Source organism: Psittacula echo, assembly GCF_963264785.1.
Source record: "Psittacula echo genome assembly, chromosome: 1".
Lineage (NCBI taxonomy): Eukaryota > Metazoa > Chordata > Aves > Psittaciformes > Psittacidae > Psittacula > Psittacula echo.
This window is the reverse complement of record NC_137735.1, coordinates 106,294,368-106,317,003: the sequence shown is the minus strand read 5'-3', so window position 1 is coordinate 106,317,003 and position 22,636 is coordinate 106,294,368. Positions and strand designations below refer to the sequence as shown.

Below are 22,636 nucleotides of genomic sequence, written 5' to 3'. Positions count from 1 at the left end.
CAAACCATTATAACTGCTCATGACCTGAAGAGCTTTAGGGACCAGTGTGATGTTTGAGATGTGTATGTCACCAGGCCACTCCGGGTGTTGTACATGTTCATCGGAATCTGAGAGAAGACCAAAAATCCACCAAGTTCCCTGGCTGACTTGGATGAATCAGCAGTATAAGTCACCCACATCATGGCCACTTTGCTTGCATGGCAGCTGCTTTGCTTGCATCTAATAAATCTTCTTCAGGCACCCCCAAATGGGCTGAAGTACCTGCCCTGAGAATAACTCATGTTCCTGTCTTAAAACCCTCCAAAATAGGAAAGAGCCATGAAGCGGTTCTTTTCTGATCCAGTCAGGTCTCTCCACGTAAACACCCCACAGCTGTTCCTTGCATGGATCCATGAATGGAACTGATGGGTGGGACACAGAGATGCCTATTTCCAAGAGCCTTCTCCTTCCCTGCTCATGTTACTTGTGCTTTTCATAGCAGGCCGAGAAAGGCACAAAAAAGCAATGATAACTTTAAGCTTCAAGGGTCAGAGGCTTCCTTATAGACACTAGAAATATAAACCACATCCATCATTTTGCTCCACTCAGAAATTCATCCGCACAAAGGAAACTGGTGGTGTTTAAATTACGAAGAATTCCCCATGAGCAAGCCAGTTTACCCTCTGGCTCCCGCTTCAAAGACCATGTCTGGTTATGGACTCCTCCCTAAATAAACTCCCTTGTACGATATTTTCTTACATAAACTCAGCCCAACTCAGACCACCCGTGCTCCTTTAGGAAAATAATACTGGTGTCTGCTGAGAAAGTGGAAAGACTGGAATGATTTGAAGAACAGAACAATTATAAATCTCTATTAAGTACACAATTAGCTTTGGAAAAGCTGTGTATTTGTGAACATCTAGACAGTAAAGTCCTTGAGCACAAAGGAAAAAAAGCATGCAGACCTAATAAAGCATCTGTTCAGAGAAAAAATGGTGAATATGAGAAGCCTACCAAGCTGGAATGGGAAGCTGCAATGACAGACATAAGTAAAACCTAGATAATAAGAAGGATTTGATCCAAATGGTAATTCTGCAGGAGACAGCAGCTAAACAAAAGTTGCTGTAAGATGTCAATGTGTTTTTTTTTATTTTCCCTTCCTTTTTCCTAATTAAAACCAGAAGCAATATTCATAGTTTTTCTTTCCCATTTTGGGTACAAAATTTCTTCCATTTTGAACACCGCATGTAAATGCCATCGTGTGTTTTACTGTAGAGTATTTTAAATATTCATTGAAATACTTAGCTCTGCTGAAATAATTGATCATCTACTACTTCAAACATGAATGTAATTAGATCAACACTAAATAAAATACTGTGAACAGAGAATAAGTACTGTCTCCAAAATACCTGACAGAGATTTCGCATGGCTGAGACCCGTATCACTGATTGGCCATTCATTTTTCCACTGCACAAAATGGAAATTAAGATATATTATCCCTTTTACAGTGTCAAAGCCTAAACCTTTTTACAGCTATAAAGTGTTGAAACAAAGAAGAAACGACACAGTAATTTCTATCACACTAAACTATAATCATTCTGGTTTCCAAAGAGAAGGAGGAACATTTTAGTACTAGTTCATTAGTTCTGGCATAAATACCCAGGAGAGAAATATATATAGCCCCTAATCATAGTAATTACTTTTTAAACATAATTTAGGTTATCTTATTTTTATCAGAGTCATTAAGCTTATTTCAAGGTATTTCAAAGAGAAAGATCTTCACAGCTGCCATGCAGGTAAGCCTGCACAGAGCCTACAGAGCTGTCGAGCGTGTTGTGGTCCCCACATTGTAACCACTTTCCTGGGAACAGAGCTAGCTCCATGTTTGACTTCTTGGTATGCTGAGCTGTGCTATTAAATTATGCAGAGAATGCTGTCTGGGGGGCAAGGAAGGAAGGGAAGGCTCAGCAATTAATTATATTCAATAAAAATAAGGATAGAATGAGAGGAAGAAAATCACTCAAAGCCCGATCACTTTTATTACCTGTTTAGGAAAACACAAGAAACCACAGGGTGTTTACAAATGGAGATGCAGTGGAATCCTATTCTGAATACACCTGCTCACTGCAGTCATTTGGATCAAACATCACCTCCTAAACCATTTACTGCTTATGTCAACTCATTTATCTATCATTTGGGTTGCTTATGATAGGTGTCAGTATACAGGTAAAGAGAGTTATTTGTTGTAATTCATGAAAGAGCTGAGGAGCACTGTGTGGGCAGAGAGACCTCACAGGAGTTATGAAAGCAGCCAGCTCTTAAATACACCTCCTGTGGATGCAGAGGGCCTTCAACAGCTCCCTCCACCTCACCCCCTGCCAATTTCTCCAGTATTGCCATGCACAGTACCCACGTGGACTGCAAATCAGCCGCTTTTAAGGCAATGCTATGATCCTTCACATAACAACTGGTATCAAACTAGAGGAAAAGCTAATGGGAGGCAATATGGATCCAATCCACACCCAAATGAGCTACACTGCAGGAACAGATACTGCCATCACTACCTAAATTATCACCACCTTTCAAATCTGAACATTATTCAAGTCATTAGTTTTCAACCTGTGCACTTCTGTGAGTCTGCAGATGACTTCAAACAGGTCCAAAGAAAGCAACTCCAGAGCAAGTCTAATTTTTGCTCTTGTGCTTGCAATACAAGTGAGGAGCGACACTTCACTGGAAAATATGTAGGAAACTCGAATGGAGTTGGTAAACCACTGACTGTAGCAGAAAGGGCTATTTTTGTCTCCTGTAATGACATTACGGCTTCTTTCTTTCTAGAAATGAATGACATCTGGAATATCCACAATATGAACATCAGGCATTTCAGCTGATTTATGAACCCAGAATTGGAGATTTTGTTCTGCTTCCTCGGCAGACTCCAAGGGGTTTCTGATATTATGTAAGTCACCCTGGCAGCAAAGTTCAGCTTGATCCTTAAATGCTTCCTGGAAAAACTGGGCTTGCCCACCTGCTTTGAGGCTTTCCAGCTTCAAACACAAGCTAGGTTCAGCTACACAGATCTGCAGTGCACAAAGTGCAAATGCCTCAAGGCAAATGCTGCCAGGGATGGTAGCTCCACCTGGCACTGTACACTGCTGGACTCTTGCTGTGGGCTTCTGTAAGGCTGAAGTTTGAAGTGAGGCTTCAAAATGACCTCATACTAAATCACCCCATTCTCTCTGTTACCAAACCCAAAAGTTTTGTCTTTTAATATGCTGTGTCTGTGCATGTGCATGCCTTCTGTACTTGCAATGGGTTTAAGCATTTGCCTCAAACATGCTTTACTAAGAAGATGACAGTTTCAAGTTGTGACAGGAGACCGCAGTATGTTCATGATTTTATTTAAATCCATCCTAAATGCCATCCCTCCTAAGATCTGATGGCAAGAAACAAAAACTGGTTTGGGAAATCTTTCTTTGTAAAACCAGAGTTTATCAAAGAGGACACTTTTTTATTTGAAGAGATACATGTTTTAACCTTAAGGATGAGTTCCTTTCCTGTCTTGTAGGAAAAAAAAATCCCAGGAAATTTTATTCATTTGGGTTTTACTCACCTCTGTGTCTCTGAATCTGTCTTCATAGTCCAATCTATCCTTCTCTACAGATGTAAGTTTTAACTTCAGAGTGGAAATCTCTGCCATAAGATCCAGCTTCTGAGTTTCAAGGGATGTTCTGCTTAAAAGCTCCTGATTCAAGATAAAGAGGAAGAGAACAGAATTATATACCCAAGGGGAAGGAATCAGAAATTTATTTCTGCAGCTGAAGGCCTCTTTCATGCTGAAAAGCATCACCCTCTTCCTTGCACTTATCTGAAGCCCTGGGACACAGCTATTATCCATCTGGTGGACTGCAGGCACCCAGAATGCATCTGAATTACAGAGGCACTACCACGGGTTGTCTGCCAGGATGAGAAAAAAACTTGTCTGTTGTCACAGTTGCTCTGAGCAGCAAGGAGCTTTGAGGGGAATCCACCCATCCTGCCAGAGGGTTTAATCCAAGTCTCTTTGAAGTTCAGCGAGGAAAGGCTCAAAGAAGAGCAGAACCGGATTCCTACAGTACAAAGCAGCACTGACATTACCATGCACAAAGACTATAAAACAAATATGGTAGAAAATTATCACTTAGTTAGGAGACATCAAGGAGTACAACACCTTGAAGTGCACTGCTCTCACTGAAGCAAAATGCAGTTCATTAAGACAGAACGAAGACAGACAGCAAGACAGATGTGGGGCTGTGAAATACCTGCTGCAGCATCTCTTCGGTAGCATTAAGCTTTTCCCTGTGCTCCTCCAGACAGAACTCCAGATCCCGAATCTTTTCTCCTTGGGCCTCCACCTGGTCTGTAAGCACACTTACCTGCATAGTGGAGAAAAAGGCATGCACGTTTAGTACCTTGCGCCCATGCCATATATGTCACCTGAAGAACTGTGTGTGAGTAGCAGTGCTGGTTGGGCCAAAGATTAAATGGGACCATGGGGGAGGAGGAGCAGCAGCACAGCTGTCCAGCAGAGACAACGTATGGCAAAGGCAACAGGAAAGGAGGGAAAGCTCTCCCCTCATGCTTACTGGTATTTCAAACACAGTTCTGGCAGACACATTACAATTCTGTATACCCCCTCCTGACCTGTCCTGGAAGTTTTCACAAGGGATGGCTGCTGCATCTCACAGCCAACAATTATGCCTTTGCTGTGACAATACATGAACAGAAAACCCACTAGCTCCTACCTTAATAACCAAATAGCTAAACCTCACTGCATGTAACTTATTCTCCTTTCCAAGTGATCGCACACAGTGTACCACAGCATACAGCTTCTCCTCTTCTGAACAACAAAAGCAGAAGAGGTTAAAACACACGGAATGAGCCCAGGGAAGACCATGACAACACCTTTGAGACTGCAGACCAATTCCCATTTTGCCACATGAACATAAAGAAGGTGGCTGCTCTGCAGACCTGCTCAGCTGACAAGATTCAAAAAGAATTCAGATACACATAAAGAAAGGCCTTAAATATTTTCATGCAATCTAAATTCACACCTATTTCTAATCAGGGCTAACTCTCAGGTATCAGCAAGCTTTCTGGCCACTGTCCAAGACAACACAACTGCCAACAAGTCCTCAGAGGTTTTATCACATACTATTAAAAAGTCTCATGAATGCAAGAGCAGAAAAAAAATAATTTAGGTGACTACTCACTTGCAGAACAAGAGATTCCTTATCATTTTCCAGACGAGCCAGCCTTTCTTGATATACATCTCCATTCCCAGATATGTGTCCATTAGTCTGAAAAAGACAGCAAATATTGTATAGTCAGCTATCATACCAGAAGTGTTATTCAGTGCTATCAACAGACTTCAGGAGTATTTTCAGTGTGTAGAGTGCAGGAACGGATTTAAACCATTCTCAGGCCCCCACAGGGTTACAAGTCAAGTAAACTGTCAACAAAGGATAGATGATCACCATCCAGGACAAGAATTGTTCAAGTCTTAAAGATGAGAAAGAAAGAACCTTCTGGTGACCCAATTCTGCAAATTTCCCTTACTGTGCATTCAGCATTTTGTTAACAAAATTTGTGCTCAATGACGTACCATGCTAAGGCAGACTTGCAGAGAGACAAATACCCTGAGACATTCAGCAAGTGAAAAAAAAATCAAAGTACGATTTACAAAACGTGCATTACGCTTTCTGCGAGTCAAACACACAGTAAGAGACATCATTTTACATCAGGCACATTTTACTGGGTATGGGTGAATGTCTGCACTCTAAACACATCTCTTTGTAAAGCTGCCTGAGGCTAAAGAGAAACAAGAATACATGTTAATGCTATCAGAGAATTCAGAGGAATCAGCAACTTTCTTCATAATAACTTCAATGCTCTTGAGAAGCAAGAAGGATTTTCACTCTATCCATATTCAAAGCTGTCTTCAAAGCACTTCGGGATGGACGCCACAATCAGATCTCTGCTCAGAAAAGAAATTCTTGTTCCCATCATTGCCTAAATTGCTTAGAGGAGTCTGAGAAGCTGCTCTGAAATCAAATCCAGTGTGCTCAGCAGAGGCTCCCACTGACATTGAGGGGCCTTGATTTCCTTCTGAATATATGATAAAAAGAAACCATGTGACTGATCCTTGTGCCCTGCCTTGAGAGGCCACCACTACTTAGGAGCTGTGAGCCTTGGGCTCCTGCTTTGAATCTCTCTTTCAAGCAGCTCATCTCCCCTGATCGCAGAGGGTGCCTCAGGAAACCTGCTAGCTAAAACTGTGTTTCTAAGTTACATGTCTGACCTTGAGGGGTGGGACAAACTGGCTCATTTGAAGTCGAAAAAATATAACTCCCACAAGCACCACTCAAAAAGTAGACATGAAGCAAACAGAAGGCGATACAACGTATTTGGCCTCAGAGCTCTCAAGAAACTGGGCTTTGTCCTGGGAGCTTTTAAATCAGTATGCAGTAGCAAATGTCTCCCCCAAGCATACATGTGTAACTTTGTAAAAGTGACCTGAAATTCATAGAGCTACAGCAGACTATGGAAGTACACTCTCTAGTGATTTGTACCAATACCTCATATCATAATGATATCCTCTGACTTCTTTAGCAGTAAATTACTAGGCCTTCTGACCATCCAGACACTAAGCACCATGGCACAAATGCTCTACATTTCTGAATTTACCTTTTCCCCTGGCATCTAAAAGAATTTAGCTCATGCCATAGAATTTCCATTCCAGAGCGGAGAGATCTAACACCTTAATATAGGCGAAAGAAGTAGAAGAACTTCCAAAATAAACTGGTTAGCTGCTCAACTAGCAGATTATGCTTGAAATTTTGTAACTTGACTTGTATGTGAAATACAAATCCAAGACTTTTGCATACTTCACTATTCCGTAGCTCCCTTCTCATTTAAAATCCTCCAGTGCATCTCGGGCACAACTCAATCTCCATAAGGACAAGCATCCGTATTTTGTAATATACAACACACTTATCAATGGAGTGTGGGTGTGTCTGATGAGGAAAGTGATATTCATCCCTCATTGCAAGCGAGGTGCAAAGACAACCCTCTATCCTGCCAGGGCTAACACGAAAGTCTTTATCAAAATGTGGACTCAGCTCCCTGCCTCCCAACCACCACAGCAGCAGCTTAACCACTGACCCTCCTGATACCTCTAGTCAGCATAACCAGACACAAATTAACTAAGACCAAATACTGCATGAGGAAAATATGGGGAGGTAAGCATTGGTTTCACACTATGATGAAAATGTCCTTACGATGCTGTGAAAATCAACGAGGTGTTAAAGCAGAATGTTAGTCACTGTGCACAGCATCTTGCCAGACACCTTTGTTGTTAAACTCTGTTCACATTTCTCAAAAAAAAAATCCTGTTTTGCTCAAGCACGTCATACTTGGCTTTTAAAACAGGAGCATTTAGAGAGTGTGAGTTCAGGCTGCAGCTGCACAATGTCATAAGAAAGAGGGGGGAAGTAATGGGAACCCCAAACAGGACTGGAGTAAGGGTTATCTTCCACAAGACCAAATACAAAGATGTCTTTGCTGGCTGTTGCCAGAAATGCGTTGTAAAATCTGCATAAAAACAGACCTCCTGTAATACACCAAAATCAGAAAACTGTATACAACACAACAGCAGTTTGCTTTTTTTGCCTGAAATACTGTAACTTGTGCGTAATACCTGGGACTAACTCTTCATTTTAGGTATGAAAAGGCAAGAAAGTCACTGACTTTGGTTTCAGTGGGGAAGAAGGTAAGAGCTGCAGAAAGCAAAACACTGAAAAGCCATGGCAGCTCTTTCACAGAGCAGCAGTCCCAGCACCTCCTATGGTGGTGTAGACACCAGGGACCTGCAGGCAATGGCCATACAATGCCTTCCTGCATCTCTTCTCTGCACTGTCTTCAAAAGTAAAGAGTTGATACCTGACAAAATTTTCTTCCCAGACAGATGATGAAGGAAGAGAGGAGAAGAAACAGGGGCAGGACTGAAGATAAATGGAGATGGAAGTGCCCAAACACCAGATATGGGAAAGTAGTGCAGAAAGAAAGGGGGTGGATGGAAGTCCAATGGGGAGGAATGGGCTGCAGGGAGGTCTGAAAGATGCCAGGAGATATGGAAAAGCTTTTTTGCGGAAAAGCTGTGTGAGCCATATTTGGTGTGTCCTTCAGGAGGAGTTTCTCCCCACCTGGGGACCTGCAGCTTCCCCTGGGACTACGTCCGGCAACTACTCACCCTGCAAAGCTTTGACAAAAGAAAGAAAAAGAAAGAAAAACAAAGGAAAAAAAGGAAAGTAAATATTTGATTCAACAGCAACTGCAAGCACATTTGCAGCACTTGGTAGTTCTGGATCATATTTGTATCATTGAAGACAATACAGGATTAACACAGTTTGCTAGCTGAGTAAGACAAGCTTTGTTATTTTCCAAAGAAGGCTCTTTTTCATCAGCAACTTAAAATCTATCTTCAATTAAGTGGTCAGATTTTGCATATGTTTTGAATTTAGGGATTAACTGCAAAACAGTGTATGGGAAGAAAGTGCAGATTTAGCAATACCAATCTTAATCCTAAAAACAAAAGAACAGTTGTCATGATGCCACAGAGGCTTCACAAAAGTTTGAGGTTAAGCATTTACTTAAAATGCCTTATAAGATCAGACCAAGCGCACTTAAAAATGCTGCAAGATCAATCCACAGCTAATCTGTTAAACACGTGTGTAAACTCTGTCTGCAACCGTGTGAGTGTAAAAAGCCACACTGCTCTGGAGGGAACTATTCCTGTAATAAGTAGATGCATCACCAAACTTTCACAGCTTGCCTTTCTTCAGTCTTTAATCCCTTTTCCCTGGAAGTGAGTTAGCATTCCAGACCGCAATAAAGTTTCTAATAGCTGCAGTTTTAAACATCCTGATATTAATAATAAAATCTGCTTCCTCTCAATTGCTGAATTCTCCTTTAAACATAAGACTCTATTTTAGCCTTCTGCAGCTGATACCCTCATTTCCCTTCATTTTCTCTTCTGCTTTCCAGACAAAATAAGCAGCACAAATCACACAGTTTTTGCTGTAGAAGCAAATTTGATTTGCATAGAAGGAGCTGCCACTCCACAGCATGATTTTCTTGCATGGCAGATTGTGCTTACTGTTTCGACCACCACAGTCCAGTCAACAGTTGGGCAAGTGAGCTGTCCTTGACATCTTTCCTGACCATCTGGAGTTAATTTAGAGCTCATCAACATGCTTACGTTGTTCAGATCATTATAATACACATTACCTACGCTTAGTTAAGCACAGCTACCGCTGTTCTACTTGTTCACTCAGTTTTGGAGTCCCTTGCAAGGGAACTCCCTCCACCCTCAGCTACCTCAACATCACTTGGTGTGCCACAAGCAGATTAGACCCTCCAGGTTTTCCTAACTAAGTATTCACCACTGTTTCCTCTGTGACACAGGACCCTGACAGCTTTACCCTCTGTAAGTATTGATTTCATCCCAAATTCATACTGATCAAATCTGTCTGAAGACAATCTATACCACTGTTTAACCAGTTTGTGTGGGAGCCTACTGCTGCCCTACCAAACGAGCATCTCCTGCATTTCACGCCTCCCTACTCATTGTACTGAGTATCTGCAGCCTGCTTCACATGCTCCAGCAGCAGGCAGGCAAACATGCTGCTAAGCTTTTCCTGAAGTTTACAGATCAGCTCCTCCTTAGAGAATGAGCAAGGAAAAACAACAACACAACAAAGAACCAACACGAACCCACGCAGTGTATTTTGAAGACTTCACGACAGTAAAAGTGAATTCTGAAAGAAAACCATCTTAAGACAGACCTTCACTCTGAGCAATTTACCTGAAACATTTTCTAATTATAACTAACACAGCTGTTGAATAGGGAAGATGCAACTGTTTTAAAACATTCAGTTTCTTCAACAGCAGCTCAGCTGGTATCCAATGCAAGAAAAAAGATGAAATACGTATCCCCTACCAGCATTGCCCAGCTGTGGCTTGTCACTCTGAGAAATGCAAGAGTCAGAACAAACACAGATAGCCTTACCTTATTTAGCCAGACACAGTGCCCGTGAATGTCCCAGCTATACTCCATGCTGGTCATGACTATCTTCATGCATTCAAGGACGCAAGTGACTATGACAGGCAGCCGAGGCTGAAAGCTGCAGCCCCAGCACTGCAAGCGCCTGCTGAGCTGAGTGGCACTGTCAGGGCTCCTCTGAATCAAGACAGAGAGGTTAAGTGAGGCAGGTTTCCTCGCCTAACCAAGGATGGAGGCGAACAGTGCAGCAGAGCGGGAGATGTGGGAAGCAGAGCAGTGAAGGAGGAGCAAGCAGCTCCTCTGAGGAATTAACACATCAAAGCCCAGGAAGATCAACCCTTTTTCCAACCTTAGCCTGCTGCCCGGATCCCAGCTCACAAAGGCCAGACAGCAAGGCAGAGGAAGATGCAGGCAGTGGGGCACAGAGCTGTGCAAAGCTGACTGGGAGCAAGGACAGCCCCACACAGGTGGCAGATGGCCATCTCCATCCTTGCTCCTTGCGGAACAGCACAACCCCCTCCTATGCACCCTCCTGGTCCTGCGGAAATCATCCAACCCAAACACATGAGGAAAGAGTGATTCTGATCTCTTTGGCTGATTACACAGTAAAGAGGGAGGGAATTTCCTTTTCTTGATGGGCTTTTAATTGTAAAAGCCAAAAGAACACATGTAATTTCCTTGTATGTGCCAAGAAAAAAAGGAACGAAAAGGTTGACTCAACTGTCCCGGGTCTCACGAGTGGCTTGTCTCAAGTTTATGTCATACATACAAATGACATAAAATGCAACAGTAACAACCAATCTCTGTCCTCACTTTTAACTTTCAGTTTACCCAGTAACAGCAGCAACATAACAGATCCTTAGCATTTCTGACCATAGAGCCTAGCTCTGGGAGTCCTGTGATCATTGCAAAACCCACAGCTTTTATTACGAGAAAGAAATACTGAGAACTAGAGTTGATAGATAAAAATCTCAAAAACATGAATACTGAATAAATCAGAACAAAAAAGGCAGAACAGAAGATGTGTTTTTTTTAAGCCAGGCTGATGTATTTTGGATTGGGAATGGTGATTTTCAATGGCTCTACCATCAAGGCTGCCCTATGCTCCAGTGCAGGACAGCATGGGTTGTTCTTACTGTCAGTGAACTCATCCATGATGCATGAAGATGCCACGCCAGGACATGCTATAAATGAGCCCATATTATCTTCCAGTGTTAAAAACACACCAGTCTGGATGATCACCTTTAGCAAGAAGCAGGGTCCTGTGTTTCAAGAACTTTGAGAGGTAGATTTCTCACGGACAAAAAGTCCATGAGGCAGTTTATGATGACAGACTGAAAAGGTATCACAAGGCTCCTTTCATATTGCAACTAGAGGAGGGATCTCAAACGGGTGTTTAGTGGTAAATGCCTATGTGCCACACATTACCATAGGACCTTTCGTTAGCTAAACTCAACATAAGCAAAGGCTGAGCCACATGAATGCATTGTACACCCACACTAAGACAATCAAACAAACTTTGGTTTGAAGACAAGATTTTTCCATTAATAAGAAATATGAGATGGTTTCTGGCTAGTCAAACCGCTTCCCCCACTTGGGAATCACCCTGTTGTCCAAATAGGCCAACATATCTCTGTAAGATTATAAGCTATGTTTATCCAGCCAGGAAAATTTCTCTCTGAAAACTAATATCCTTATATTAACTCTCAATACTGCCAGCAACTCTCTGAAAGAATCAACTTGTTGAAGAAGTGTCAAAATCTGAGGCCTGCCTGTGAGACGACAGATCTGCTGTTCACAGCAGCGACACTCTGGCTTGCACGAGCCACTGTTGGTACCACAGCTCAAATTATCTATCTATTGTGATCTCTGGATGAGCTGAAAATGTTCTTTAAGAAACATTTGGAGGCCATTTGTTTTGTTTTAATGATCTTACAGTTATCAGAAATTCAATTCTGGAGTGAAAAAAACACCCATGTATATAGATATTCAAATTCAGAAAGACACTTCCAAAGCTAAAGCCACACTTGTACTTGCTGTGGACTTTAAAGAAAAAGTATTATTCCGGCTCCTCCATTCCAGGAGCACATACTTTAAAGAGGAGAAGGCACACAAAGGGACACAGATACTCAAGTTCCGATCAGGAGCTTGGGGAAGCTGGCTCTGAGGTGTGGGAAGACACTGTCCACCCACCTCTACATTTCACTCTCCTTTTTAACAAGACACAGTTGGTTTCTTCTTTCTGAGAAGGTTGTTGCATAAAGTGTATTTAAAAACAACAAACCAAAACCAAACCAAAAATCAACACCATCAAAACCACAAAAATCCCCACTGTCCAGAAAATAATAACCAGAAAGAAAGTCATCTCTTGTTTGTTTCAACTGAAAAAAACTAAATAACATCCATGGCTGGGAGCAAGGTTTCTGAGAATTATTTTTCAAGAGATGTATCTACCAGCTTCCAGCTGGACACAACAAGGCTGCCTTGGCCTTGCAAAAGGCAGAGTTTAATTTAAAATGGTCTTGTTCCTGGTGATGATGTTACGTATTACTCACACACCGTCTATATTCAAGCAAGCCGCTCCATTTTCACGGCGTACAGCACAACAGAATACATTAAACATTTCTGTTGACCAGGAAAAATCTGAAAAAAACTCCAAAATTTTGGAACAGTTATAGTCTGGCTATGGATTTCAGGTCTGGAATCCAGTGAAAGCACACAGTTCCAACATGTCTGAGCTTAGAAAAGGTCTCAGTCTCTTTCCAGACTTTGAACGAATGGGCTCATTTGTAATTTTAACCATGACATTCACCTGCCCTCCATTTGCATATGGAGACGTGAGCAGGGTTTCAGCAACACAGAGATCAGTTCTGAGCTGCAGACGGACAGCTAGAAATGATGTGTTATAGTTAAACTGGCTTGTTTGTGCAGCAGAAAGCTGCATGTGCAACTCTCCGAACTCCCCCTGGGGACCATCCGATGGATTCTCTTGGCAGAGCTCTGCCAGATGTCCGGGCACTGTACGTGCACTCTGGTGTCACGTGGCCATCTGGCATCCAGTAGTTAAAAACAGCATGAGGAATTTTAACTTGTTGGCCCTTTTTGAGCGCTTGCATAGGCTTCTTGATCACACCAAGAGGAGCAGAAAGGAAGCGGTCCCTAAGATGTGGTACAGGGACATGGGGCAGCCAATTCTGGCATGGCAAAACTGAACGCTGTGTCCCATCTTACAGAAGCAAGCAAGCCTGGGAGGCTGCTGTCAGACCCTTTTCCCAAATAGGCCATCAGTGGTTTGCCTGCCAGGGCCAGAAGAGGATTTTTCTCCTGTGACACACTATTTGGCAGAAGCAAACACTATTTTTGTTTTCCTCTGAGACACGAGAGACTTGCTTACAGCTTCGGATGGGATGTCATGCACCGGTTCCAGCAGCTTGGTATAGCCCAGTTGGATACTTCATGTGTGGAGGATTAAACCAATCTCAAACTAAGGTGTCTGCCCTTCCTCGGTAAGGATGGACACAAGTTGCAGAAAGGCAGGCAATACTGGCGACACCTGCAAATCCCATGCATGTAGCACAGTACAAAGTGTAACGTTCAGTCTTTCCCACTAGGGGCTTTAAGGATTTCAGAGAGCACAGGCAAATAATTTGAGGTGGACTGAGGAGAAGCATAGGTGGAATAGCTATTTTCTGCAATCTTTTGTACACACAAGCCCTGCACATCCTTTCTAGCGCTCAGGAGGCACTAAGCTGAATGGCACAACAGAGCCCTTCTTCTCCCAGATTTAGCTCATGGCTGCAATGAAAATCATTAGTGTCTTGCTGCCAACAGTGATCACATGGGTCTGAAGGACCTAATTCCAGATACTAATGGCTAGACATCCCTAAATCACACATTTGCTATCACAAGGGGCAATGACTGGCCTTCACCTCATTAATCTCAACAGGCACTGCAGCCTTCAGCCACACTGATGGGCTCCTTTACTCCAGAAAAACATGTGGCGGATCAGCATCACTAAGCACGGACTACTGATGTCTACGCACATCACAGGGAGCATTTAATTTTCCAAGGCTGTTTATCTGGCATATGAACTTTTTTTTATTTATAAAGGCCATACTTGCATGAAACCTGTTATGTCCCTTGTTTTCTGCTCCATGCAGAGCAGAGACTAGTTACAGCAATGTTCACTGCTGTGCATTACACAGGAAGGAAACGCTGATGTTAGCAGGAACTCTACATGTTTTAAAGATCTGACTTGAATGTCACTCCCGTCTCCTCCTCCTGATCTCAGAGATGGCTGCCATGCTTTGACAGCGGGGGCGAGATCCAAATCCCACTGGAGGCAGTGGGAAAGCTCCCACGTGCTTCATTAAGCTTCAGGCATTTTCAAATGAGTAGTTCAAAGCAAAAGAGGAAAAAGCAAAAATCTCTACCCTTAAACCTTTTTGCAAGAGCTACAGAAGTGATCTCAGCTATGCTAGCCTGGGTGCCCATCTCTTCCTGCACGCTCAGTCAGCCTATGGGCTGCTAGATGGCGCATCAGGTCATCCAGCACCAGTCACAGCTCCCCAGCTGCAGGTTTGGCACACACAGTCCTGCATCACATACTCTGGGCTGCAACCAAGCACTGAACTAAATCTGTATATCAAGATAAAATCACCTTTTGCAAGATCAGCCATGGCTCCAGGGTGACTGAACCCTTTTTCTGAGGGTGTGTGATGCCCATCCTAGGAAGGGACCAGGCAATGATGGCCACTTATCCCAACAGCAGCAACACACAGGGTGCAACACAGAGACAGCCCTCATCAGGTCTGGCATCCCCATTTTGGCAGCATGGTGTTACCTTATCCAACACCAAGTGTGTGAGACAGCAAGACCCAGACGCTGCTGTAAGACAGATCTGGCAAAACACACAGAAGCACACAGCCACCGCTGTCATCAAACACCTACAGGCTGACTTAAAATCTAAAGCATGGCCCTTAGAAGTCTTTATTTCCACTGCTGGAGCTTCTCCAAAACCCCCACACCCAGACCACCAGAACACAAACGCTGCCACAGACCATGAGTACAAGGACTTGTCTTTGGCCCTGCTAAGAAGTCATCAGTCACAGGGCACGTGGAAGCAAAACCAGTGAGTCCTTTGAAAATGATGCCATGTAACTGAACTTTTGGCAAGCACAACATTTTATTTCCTGGGGTAGTCTTCAGGCAGCCTTCACTCAAATAATATTTGATTTTCAGGAAAACCAAGTCTTGGGGAAAGATCAGCTTTGACAGGTATATTCTGGTGTATTTTTAAAGCAAGGTGACAAAAGCTGGCAAATTCACAAACACAGAAAACAAAAATTTGGTTTGGTATCCAGACTAAAGGGATACTGAGTTTATACCACTAACTTCTGTTATAAACCCAGTAAGGAAGCTCAGTAACAACACTGGTCCCTGTAGAAAATATGCTGCCAAAAATGCTTTTTATTGGCATTTTTCATACTGAATTCATACTGAGAACAACTACTTTTCCCCCATTTAAGCATTTGATTTGTATGCCTTTCTCTGAGATGAGTAACCGGAAATTTTTTGCTCCCTAGATTGAGGCATAGTGGTACATCAGAGAAAGCACAGGTCAATCCACTGCAGGAGGTATCTCAACAACAGCTTTTCCAAGGCCCCACAACAGCATCTCCAAAACAAAATTTGTTCCCTTTGGTTCTTCGAAACCTACCCTAAAACTTTAAACACCTGCATAAAAAACAACTCAGGCTTTGCTGCCTGAGACAATCTAGCTAAGACACAGGTGAAATAAGGCAACACCTTACCATTTGACTTTGGAGCCATTCAATCAGAGCCATTGCCGTTGAGTCTGGGACCTGGCAGCGTAGCCCCTCCCTCTCATCCGCTTCCATCATCTCCAGCAAGCCCCTCAAGTCCTCCACCAGGTGCAGTGCCCGCAGGCTCCCCATGAAGGGGGAGGTGGGGGACTGGCAGTCAAAGATGCCATTGGAGTACTCCAGTGCCTTTGAACCTGGAGGGAGCAAAATCACACGGGGTCAGGCACAAGGCAAGCAGGTCAGACACACAGCAAGGCTGAGAAATGCTACGCAGCATTTGCTCCCAGCAACCAAACTCAGCGCCGGTGCTCAATTCTGCTTGCACCATGCAGCACTGTGGAAAACGGCAAGCCCTTGCTGGCGTTCCCTGCTGGGAAGCTCCAGCAGGAAGGAAGTGGACTGATCTGACAGAGGACATGTGTATGCCATAACTGTGCCCTTGGGTTCAAGGCACAGGCTGGGCTCCTGCTCCCCAGGATGTATCAGAGGCATAAAGCACTGGGGGGAACAGGCTCTGCCAACGCTTTGAGTCACCATGTAGGGGTTGCCTGACCCAAGTCTGACAGTGATAGTGTCCAGCGGAAACTATGCTCTGCATTTTTTATGTAGGAATATGTTATATTGCTCCAACACCCTGGAAAGTTTCTAAAAGAATAAAGAAAATTATGAAGATAAATAAAAAGACCAAATCACTTCTACATGAGAGTAGATTTTAAACCCAACAGTTTGACATGGCAGCACTCATATTTGCATGTTAATAAAGAGAAAAATCTCTTATTTGCATAACTCACAGTATATATATTTGACCTACATTAGAAGTTGCTATATATTAAGTAAGGAAGGAAACCATGAATTTAGGATTAAGGTTGATTTAAATTAACTCAGCTAATTCCAACCATAATTTCAGCACACTGATTTGTGACCTTAATACTGTAATGCCTCGGCACAATGAGGTATTTTCATGACAGAGCATCCTTTGTACTGTCAACTTTTTGAAACTACAGTGATATGCCATATATGCACTTCCATGAACTTTCATATACCTCATCTTGCAAGTCACAAAATTCAGGTATTCTGCAAATTCCCTCTGAAAGAAATAAAGAGGAAAAAATCCCCAGAACAGCATAGGAGTTTATATCCCTCCCTTTGTTATACTACTTTATAGGTCTGTACAGACATATGGATAAATGAAGTCTATGGTGACTTAAACATCCCAACATCACATTTTATTTTTATATTAAACCTCATCCTGCCATAACCAACTTAAGCTCTTGGAAACACGGATACATGATCGGATCCAAATACCAGTATCTACTTACGGAAATTACTAAAGTCACAGCTTACATGTATTTTTAGAGATCATTATGATCCAACTGAATCCACTTTACATGTGTCCCTGCTATGTGTCCTTAATATCTTTAGGAAAACTGCAGAGAAAAGTCATTATTCAAACAAAGCACGCACTGTATGGTTATTTTTTCCCCAAAGGGAAATTACTTTAAGTGGAACTATTAAAGACTTTATAACCGTGTTGCTATCCCTGCAGACTACATTTTTTTTTTCAGTTTAGGTAGCTGTTTGTATAACTCTGCTGGAATAAAACTATTAACTTCTTGCTGCTTTGCTCCTCTGTGTTTTGTACTTATTTTCTAAAGCACTAGACTCAACTTAAAAGCAGAGGTTGTATACTTTGCAATGCCTCTCCTTGGTCCACTTACAATTAACAGGTACTTATAAAAAACTTGAATGTTCAAGGCAGCACCAAACCAAATGTTTAGACCCAAAGTATTCCAATTTTGAAAAAAGGAAAATTCATGTTTTAACTTCAGAGTTTAGAGAAGTTCAGAGTAGTAAACTTCAAGTAAGTTCAACCAACTTACTCCTTCTGCCTTGCAGCAGCTCTTTAAACACACTCATCCTGGTTTGAGGTATGCCTTGCCCTTGGCTTTCATGGTGCTGTGTGCACTCAGTCACTTTGAGCAGCATTTTGATAGAGGGCAGATGAAAAATTACAGTCCATTTAGCTGTGTCTGTGTGTGAGTCTGTGCAATCCCTCCACTCCGTTTACCTGTAATCTCTAAACTATAATGGAAGACACCAAACACTATTACCAGCACATTCCTTTCTCAGCCTGAAACTCTGCCCTCCAAGTATGAGAAAGGAGGACTGGAACAGCTAAAGGAACAAGTGGTCCCAAGTGTTTACCTGCGATAATGCCATCCATCTGCTCCAGAGCCGCAGCGAGCATGTCACTTGCATCACTCATCATCTTCTCTCTTCTCAGGAACGATCACCGGTTACACCATAAGGAGCAATCAAACACCAATAGTGCCAGTGGGATCCAGAGCCTCAAGTCTGCACTTTAATCTGCAAAAGATAATTTAATTTCTCTGCATGTTCTCTGAATTCAGACACCACTGTCACTAGATCAGCAGGAAGACTGGGGCTGTTCGCTGACCACAAGACCTGGAGGTTTTCCATCACCAGGCATGAACTGGCATCAAAGAACTAAACCACCAACCCAATAATCCACTTCCTACTGTTAGTCAACCTGTGGCCTACTTTGCTTACAGGTCCATGCCACTGAAGGGACATACTGCAGAGCACCTCAGAATACCACATGGCACTTCGGGGAAGCTTGCATAGAAGACACAGGCCTTCGATCACTAAAAAGAAGCTGCAACTCAGCAGTAAACCATATGTCTATCTGCTATATTTTTTCTCCCAAAGAATTTGCTGGTATAGAAAAAGAGAAGTCTGAGCATTTGCCCAAGATTTCTGGACATCTGACAATCCAGAAGTCCCAGGCATGCAACTATTTGCCTTCAGGCAGGATATCTCAAACGCCCATGACTCGCTGGGCATTTAGAGACTACCTCCCCAAAGATGCTGCTCTGAGTTTAGCAGAGATTCACACCTTAATGATGCAATCTGATTTTACCCTCAAACTTCTGAAAGCCAGAAGTGGTCCCCAAGGGAGTATTTCCAGCAGAGTCTGGAAAAGCAAACCTACCTGACCTGCTGCCTAGGCAGGTGAACTTGTAGGCCTGAAATCCCCACGGGCTACAAGTTAAGCACATACTTAAGTACTTGATGGAGTGGACCTGCAGAGGTCAGAGGTGGACCTCTACCCCAGTACAATGGACACGCAAGCCACAGAAATAGCCCAGATTGCCATGGCTTTAATCTAGGACACAAGAGACTACTTCTGCTATAAATACAGTTAGGGAACAAAGCTAAACAAACACCAGGAAGGAAAACTCGCTTTAACCTTTGCATACCCTGCCATTTGGTTTTTGTATTAGGCCGCACTGCTGCTGACATTTGCCCCAACATAAGCAATTAAGAAAGTTGTTCACAGTATCTCTGGCATAAGTCCTGGAAAAGAGTCTGCTAAAAACCAAACTAAAACACAAATTCATTCAGTTTTTCCCTCCTACGAGTCACCTCATTGGTTTGACCCAGCTGAAGTAGCCAGCTAGCTCTGCTGAAATGCTATCCTTAAAATGCCAACATTTCATCCTCCATAACAAAACTTTTATTACATGAAGTAGGTTCAAACCCTAACGTAACTTTTGAACACAGACAACCATGCTTTTGGCTAATGCCTTGCTATATTATTTAGGTACTAGATTAAGAAAAGCCAAGAGAACTTTAAAAAGTCAAAATACCTGTAACTTAAGGCGTTGAAAACTTAAAAAAATGCATTAGCATAGTAACTGAAGACTGCCAACCTTCAAGGAGGAAGCCCCCAGTTTTAAGCACAATGTGAATACTAGAACTCAAATAGTGTAATACCTGCCATAATATGCAGATCCTACAAGACATTAGGTCCAGTGCCTCTACGCCTAATAAATATGAGCAGAAAACACAGCTTTTGCAAACTCGTTCATTTGGACAATACTGAAGAGAGTCTTGGTTTTTCTCCTTTAGGGTATCTTGGTTCTGATAATCAGGTCCTGCTCAAACATGGGTGCCTATGAACGCAGGGTGTGAACAACCACAGTAGATTTCCCTGTGAAGGCAAAGAGCACACAGAGAACATCCAGGGCTGCTGCTGGCCCAGGCAGCAGTCCTCACAGCTCTATGTGGCAAACGACCAACGACGCAAAGCAGCCACAAACCCACAACAGCCAAATACTGTTTGGGAATCAGAAGTGCCTATGATATTCCCTGATGTGCATAAACACCTCATGGGGGAGTAAAGTACATGGAGCCAGACTCTTCTTACTGGCGCCCAGTGGCATGACAAGAGGCAATGGGTACACATTAAAACAGGAAATTCCACTTAAGCATTAAAGAGGAAAAAAAAAAACCAAAACCAAACAAAACCATAAAAAAATCCCACCTTAAATTAAAAAAAAAAAAAAAAAAAAAAAAAAAAAAAAAAAAAAAAAAAGCTTTATTACTTCAAGGACAGCAGCAGTGAAAAGAGTTGCCTTTTTGGAGGTCTCCATCCTTAAAGTAACAGCCCAACTGGACCCTGCATGGTGCAGTCTGCCCTGGGCATCTATCCCTGCTTTGAGCAAGGGGTGAGCTGGAGACTGCCAGTAGTGCCCTCCCATCTCAGTCATCAGTGAGCTCAGTGCAGCTCACAACCAAGCATTAAATACAGTACCGAGCAGGGTGCCTAGGAAAAGCTCACTGTAGGCTAAAAATGCCTTAAGGAACAGAGTGCTTCCTAATCACGTTTGTTCACAGTGCACCCCTTGTTTCTCACCTTCTGGCTAGGAAAGACATTAACTGGGGGCAAGGAACTGATAATTTACACTTGCATAATAAAACCACGGCTCATAGGCACAGAAAAAAATACCATTCTTGTGCTTCATCTAGGCACAACCAGCCCTCATGTTTTCAAAAAAAACCACTCCTTGTTTTTCTTAAACAAGGGTTTTGTCCACTGTTGTCAAAAATCCCTAAGCAGCTCTACTGGTGAGAGCAGTAGTGTCAGGCAGTGGTACCAACAGCATTCAAGAGACCACCAGCATCTACCTCTCTGTTATCTGGTCCTACCTCCAAGGAAAGACAGGTCAGTCTGCACAGTCCTTCGTCCACTGCTACTGCAAAAGGAGCCATGCTGCTGAGAGCAACAGTGAAATATTTTAAGATAAAACTTATTGAAGCAAGACCATGCAAACACATTGATCTCCAAAAACCCTTCCACCACTCATGGAGCATCTGTTAGCAGACTGACCAAGCCTACAGCTGAGAAACTTGGTGAGATGAAATAAAAGAACAAAAAGCCCCCAAGCCGAACAGCTGGAGATTGACACAACAAAATCCCATTTTCACGGTTATTTGGTCCTAAAAGTGGTCACTGAAAACTAGCCTGGAACAGCACATCCTACTTCGGTCACCTTTCCAGCAGAGTGCAGCACATCCAGCAGTCAGGAATTAAAGCTGCTGTAATAGAAAAATAATATTGGAGACATCCTTCCCCACTACGGGCATAGAATTGCTTCTATGCTTTGCACACCATCACCGGCACATGGGGAACGGATGGTCAGAAGGTAAATCAAAGACGTTATACACCAACAGACCAAAGAACCAAACTGCATGGAAAATGAAAAGACAACAAATGGCAGGAGGAAGAGGGTGGAAAGGGGGGGGGGTGAAGATGGAGTCAAAGAAACAAAATTATTAGACAGAAGTCATGTATCATCAGCCCTTTGTGGATTATAGGAGAAAAGACAACACTGAAATACCAGTGGATTAATCCCCGTGCCTACTGAAGAGGCACAAAGACCACCTGACTTTGCAAAGTTTTGAGGAGCCTTGGCTGACCAATTAACACAGCAGAGCTTTCCCAATAATGTATGTTCCTTCCTACTCTTTCCTTTTTATGGCCTTGGTCTAATAGAAATAAAACCTAAGAGAAAACACAAGGCTTTGGGTCTTTTTGCTGTCAGTGATTAAGGAAATTGATGCAATCAGGTAACATAAATGAAAATCTATCTTGGAGAAGCACAATGGATCTCCTTTGGAAAATGAGGAATATATAATAATTTCAGATGATGTCAAGCAGTTTAAATCCCTTGCATCCACAAAAGTAAAAAGGAAAAAAAAAAAAAAGAAAAATGGAAAATCATCATTTTAATACAGATGGATCTATGACACGGCAGATGAATGAGAAACCAAGGTGCACACAGCAGACAGAAAGGCAGACACACAAAATCCACCCCTGGCATAATGCCATTGAGACTGTATCTGGGAGGAAAGTACTGACTGTACCCTGTCTGACAGACCATTTAAAATAAGTTTTCTCTTGCTTTCCAAGAAAATGATGACACTTACCTTCCCGGGTGCACAATCCGTGCAAGATGGGGCAGGAGGGTTGTTTTTACAGAGGCAGATCCCCCTTTTATTGCTGCCAGCTGAATACCTTGCTCATGCCCACAAGAAAAAGCATCTCTTCATCGAGGCTGTACTTACAATCCACCATTAAAAAATAACAATAAACCACAAATGCAGCTACCTCCACTATCAGTTCTGATTAATCTTATCACTAGCTGGCATTTCTATCATATCGCTGGCTGTTACAGAGATGATGTTATTTGGTCTTGTTTAATGTCCCTTCCTCTGGTTTGAGCACACGAGCCGGTTGCTAGGGCTATGCTGTTCACTTTTCAGTAGGTGGAGATTTTTTATTTTTATTTTTGAATGACATATAAACCCTCCAGCTACAGTGCTCGTGAAGATGTACGGTGAGTGACTTACAGAGAAAACAAAA

The 22,636-nt window shown here is 42.7% G+C and overlaps 1 protein-coding gene across 1 annotated transcript in view; it reads right to left on the bottom strand.

Moving 5' to 3' along the window:
- Positions 1–18,175, bottom strand: part of PPFIBP1 (PPFIA binding protein 1) — a gene marked incomplete at its 5' end in the record, with an annotated part of 48,218 nt that extends 30,043 nt beyond the window's left edge. Inside the window, 5 exons of the mRNA XM_080639250.1 lie at positions 3,593–3,724; positions 4,281–4,394; positions 5,232–5,318; positions 15,895–16,100; positions 18,112–18,175. Of these exons, the coding sequence (XP_080495376.1) occupies positions 3,593–3,724; positions 4,281–4,394; positions 5,232–5,318; positions 15,895–16,100; positions 18,112–18,175 (603 nt within the window). The remainder of the gene's footprint in view (positions 1–3,592; positions 3,725–4,280; positions 4,395–5,231; positions 5,319–15,894; positions 16,101–18,111) is intronic.
- Between the last annotated feature and the right edge of the window lie 4,461 nt (positions 18,176–22,636).